Source organism: Capsicum annuum, unplaced genomic scaffold (assembly GCF_002878395.1).
Source record: "Capsicum annuum cultivar UCD-10X-F1 unplaced genomic scaffold, UCD10Xv1.1 ctg49229, whole genome shotgun sequence".
NCBI classification, from domain to species: Eukaryota; Viridiplantae; Streptophyta; class Magnoliopsida; order Solanales; family Solanaceae; genus Capsicum; species Capsicum annuum.
The window spans coordinates 1-4719 of NW_025857001.1; the positions used below are offsets into that span (position 1 = coordinate 1).

Genomic DNA, 4719 nt, shown 5'->3' on the forward strand with positions numbered 1-4719 from the left:
TAGGGTTAGGGTTAGGGCTCGAATCCCGAGATTCCGGGACATCGTCGTTACCGTCCGATCCGAATTCCCAAAACCCTAATCAGAATCAACCGAAATCCGATGATCACGACGATGATGAGATGACGATGCAAGTCATCTGTGAAGAGCTTCAGAATCTGATCTTGAGCAGGGCATTGGATGAGGAGAAAGGAAGTGAAGATCGCGGAGAAAGTGGGAGAATTGAGGTTGGAAATGTTGAAGGGAATGATGATGAGGGGTGGGGATACGAAGAAAGCGGTGAATTTGGTTATGATCAGTATGATGATGAGGGTGGGGATGGAAATCGGAGTGGGAATGAGGATGATGGGGGAAATGAGAATGGATATGAAGGGGATTTGAAGGAAGTAGGAGGGTTTAATGGGAACAGGATTAATACGAGGAAGTTTACTTATCCTTTAAGACCTGATGCTCAGGATTGTCCTTATTATATGAAAACAGGGATGTGTAAATTTGGATCCAATTGCAAGTTTAATCACCCTTCCCGGGGAAAATTCCAGGTACAATTTGGATTCTGAATTGATTCTTGCTACATTGTTATCGAAGTTCATTTCTTTTTTTTTGGGTTGATCTAGTAAAATTTGCGAATCTTATTTCCAGAGGATAATGATGTGGTTTATCTTTGTTGTTTTATGTTTTAAGTTACAGAGAATATTAAAGTTTTGCTCTTTTGTGTTTCTGAAGTAGTGGGGATTGGAGGTAGAAGTTAATCGAATGCTGGGTTTTAGTATATTACTGACACTTGCAGATCATACAAGTTAATGTAAGGGTACTGGATGGTCGATATACTTTCTTAGTTTATCTACTGCAATGCTTATTGAAGTAATGCTGTTAGTTGACGTTTTTTCTAATCAATGAGTAGGATTGCTATTTATTGATTTTGGAGGGAGGTCACTTTATCTTTGATGTGGTCGTCATTTTATTGTTGTCTTATTAGTTGGTTCTATTTTAAAGTTATGCTGATGTTAGCTTTTTGTGTTAATTCTTCAGCAGGGGACAAAGGAGAAGGGGAAGCAAAGGGAAGAAAGCCAGGAGAGGCCGGGGCAGATTGAGTGCAAGGTTGGTGGAATTTATCATTGTTACCAATCAGGGAAGAAAAGGCAAATCTTTGGATATACTGTTCTTGTTTTTTTATGTGTAATTACTTTGATCGAGGTCCGAGGATAAAGATATCATAACGTGGTTCTGTCTTGTCTTTCCTGAAATTCAGAATGCTTAGATTCATTGACAAACCTTCTCTTTGGCGTTCCAAATTAATGCCAACACATAACTTTTGCCAATAGCTGGTTCAGGATTATATACCCCACTCTTAACACTATATTAAATGGATGGTCAAGTGTTGTCTCTCTCTCCTTCTCTCGATTGCTCTCTTGCTGATTTATTTGGATGGTCATCATTGAGATTGTGAAGGTTTTGATTAGGGTGTTCTATAAATGATTGATGTGAAGGAAATGGTTTACTTCCTATATCCCATTTTATGTGGAGGCTTTTCATTGCACCCAGTTCAAGAAACAAATAGAGGTTTTTGGACACATATGCTAAATATATGCAAAATGCCAAGATTTCCCTTACTGCAGCAATTATTTGGAGTAGTGAGAGTTTTACATTTTCTTTTAAATTTCTCCCTCTTCGAAGGTGAACTGGGGATGATAAGTCTAAATAGTTATGTGCCATTTTTTGACACAAACTATAAAAGAAAGTATGCCACATAAACTGGCACAGAGAGAGTGCGAGAGTTCTTAGGATCATGTTGAAGCCCTAGTTTATGGGAGGGAAACCAAGAGAAAGCTAATGACTGGGTTAATTTGGCAAACGTTGATGTTTTAGCATGAAAGCCAAAAGGTAAAACATCAGTAGTTTTGTTCTTACCAAATCAAATCAGAACATCAGTAGTTTGTTGATAGGCACAGGAGCTATACGTTGGAATCCGAACCTTGAATTCCAGCTAGAACACTCGGGGTGAATTAATTCATTCCTGTTTTGGAGGGTAAATTTACCATATATCGATGCTTGTGGGTTTTATCAGGCCGCCCACATAACATCATTACTCAAAAATAAACAAGGGGCAGAATATCATTAATCATAAAGGTTGAATACTTGCCAATTTGTCTCTAGCTCAATTAATAAGAGCAACAGAATCTAGGTGCAATGTTCACTGGGTGAAAAGTTGGTCTGTGAAGATTAAAGTTGAGACTCAACACATTTCTTAGAAGTTGTTGCTACCCAAGTTCGATTCCTTTCCTCCGTATTCTATATTGATACGCTTCGCAGAATAATGAGTTTATAAATCTCTAGTCATGAGTGACTTTGGGGAGATAAGTTGGAATTGGAGAACAAGATGCCATGTCCAAGGGATTCCGTTCTGTTTTAAGCTATTTGGGAACAGTTTAAGAATTTGGTATAGGGAGGTGTATGACAGAGTTAGAAATAAAGTTAAGGAGTTGATGAATGGAATTGCTGAAGGGTTTGTAGGAGGGGATAAAAGAAAAAAGAAGAACCAGCTAACATGATAATCACTCAAGTGATTAGATATAAACAAAAATCAAGGGTGCTATGGTTGAAAAGTAAGATCACAAGACAATTCTTTCATCAGTTAGCTATTAGTGATAGAATGAGTAATTTGTGAATATAATAGGTTTGAAGGATCAGGGATAAGAGTTCAAGGAGAGGAACGAGGGACTATTAAGGGATTCTTTACATGATTGCATACAGATGATATGGGTTGACGGCAAGATTGGAGGGAATTGATTTTAGTAACATAAGGGAGAGATGTGGCTGGCATTGGACGTTTTGTAGGAGGGGATGGGGATGCAGACAGGCAGTCATAAGTTGTGTTGGAGCTAAAGCTTCGAGTCACGATGGCTTCACAACAACATTCTTTTATCTATGTTAAACAACATGAAGTAGAGCATTGTCAATGTGCTAGACTAAATTATATTAGCTGTACAAATTCAAGAGGAGTCCCAATTAATGGTTGTTGGGATTAATTGAAGAAGAATATGGTGCTGAATGTCAAATGAATTTAGACTTATAAGTCCAATAGAAAACTAAGCTTTTTCAAAAAGTACTTCCTTTAAACTTACGGAGGTGCTAGAGGTCACAATACCTGATCTAAAAATACCTTTTTGAAGGAAGATAGATATATGACACAACTTTGATCGCTAGGGAGAGTTAATTACACGATAAAAGTGAGGAGGTAGAACTACTGTGCGAGCTGGAAGTAAAAAAGACACACGCCAGTGTAAATTGATTCTCTCCGCACTGGAATGGAGAAAACATTATTTAGGGAGATGAATAAAATGGATGCAAACGAGATTGGAGAAGTATTGATTATATTCTCAATTGGTCATTTTGGAATCTCACAAACTTTCTCCAAGGGCCTTTTATGCATTTGGCAAGGGGACCTTTTAATCCCTTATGTTGTGCTGTTGTTCATAACGGGCATAAAATACATTTATTAGGATGGCATATACATTGGTAATGGGGGCGTGTTGTTGTTGTTGTTGTTTGTTTACATCTCTTGAGCACATTTAATATCCCAACCGGTAGATGATTGGATAATCTTGGTAAAGAATGATTTATCTTGTAGAAGATTCTCTTTCTATGAGCAATTTTTTTTTTACAAAGATTTGCAACATCAGGGTTACCTTGTATGGCGTGTTTTTTGATAAAATCTTGTGTCGTAGATTTACATTTAAAAATTAATTGTTTCATAGAATACTCAGCAACTTTAAAGAAACATGGTCACTAATTTTTCCGGATTGAAGAATGAAGGAGATAAATTCATACCCTGCTGATTTCTAGGAAATAAATTCATAGCCCCTCTAAGATTTCAAATGTCTCTTTGAACCATTTGGATTCCTAAGGTGCCAAGGAAGGTATGTTTTTTCTACTGGTTAGCTGCTAGAGGGGTGATTTTGACGGCGGAAAACTTAAGAAAAAGTAAGGTCATATGCAGAGTAGCTGGTGATACTTATGATAAGAGACAGGTGAGGAGGTTGATCATCTTCTATTACGTTGCAACCTGACCACGAGACTCTGGTGGGATATGCTTAGCTGGTTTGGTATTTCTTGGATGATGCCTAGAACTGTGAAGGAAATCTTGTCTTGCTGGAAAGCTGGAAGAAGCAGGAGAAAGTGTAGGGCTTGGAATGTTGTTCCTTTAGCTTTGATGTGGATCGTTTGGGAGATAGAAATAGGAGGGCTTTTGAAGGGGTAGAATTGACTCCCTTATTTATTTTTTGTGCACCCATGTAGTGCCGGGTTGTATAGAGGATTGGTTGTCTTTTGTAGAGAACCATGTCTTGTGTAGATTCGTTACTTTTGGGTATCCTTCTTGTGTATTGCCGACTTGGCCTTATGATTAATGAAATGTCAAAAAAAAGATATATTGGAAAAAAAGAGAGGCTCTAAAACAAGTTGAAAAAAAAATGGAAAATTATTCGAAAAGAAAAAGTAAGAATTTGTATTCCAATAAGGTCCTGAACTATTTAAGAACTTAAATAAAATACTTGCTGTAGCATTAAGTTGGAAAGAAACATCTTGAATTCTATTTTAGTCCATCTGCAACTGCGCCTTTAAGTTGGAATGCTAAGGATAAGATTCCTGCCTTTTGTCCTTATGTTGGAGACATTTGTTATTCCTCCTCTCTGTTAGGGGGAAGTTGTTGATATTCCTTGTAGT

At 37.5% G+C, this 4719-nt stretch overlaps 1 protein-coding gene across 1 annotated transcript; it reads left to right on the forward strand.

The window, feature by feature from the left end:
• Positions 1-3: 3 nt before the first annotated feature.
• LOC124892641 (zinc finger CCCH domain-containing protein 67-like) lies at positions 4-1361 on the forward strand (the record flags this gene model as incomplete). The annotated part of the gene is given in 2 exon segments (XM_047403878.1): positions 4-536; positions 1030-1361. Coding segments are annotated over 2 exon segments (707 nt in total), but the record flags the coding sequence as incomplete, so codon positions are not given.
• Positions 1362-4719: the final 3358 nt, after the last annotated feature.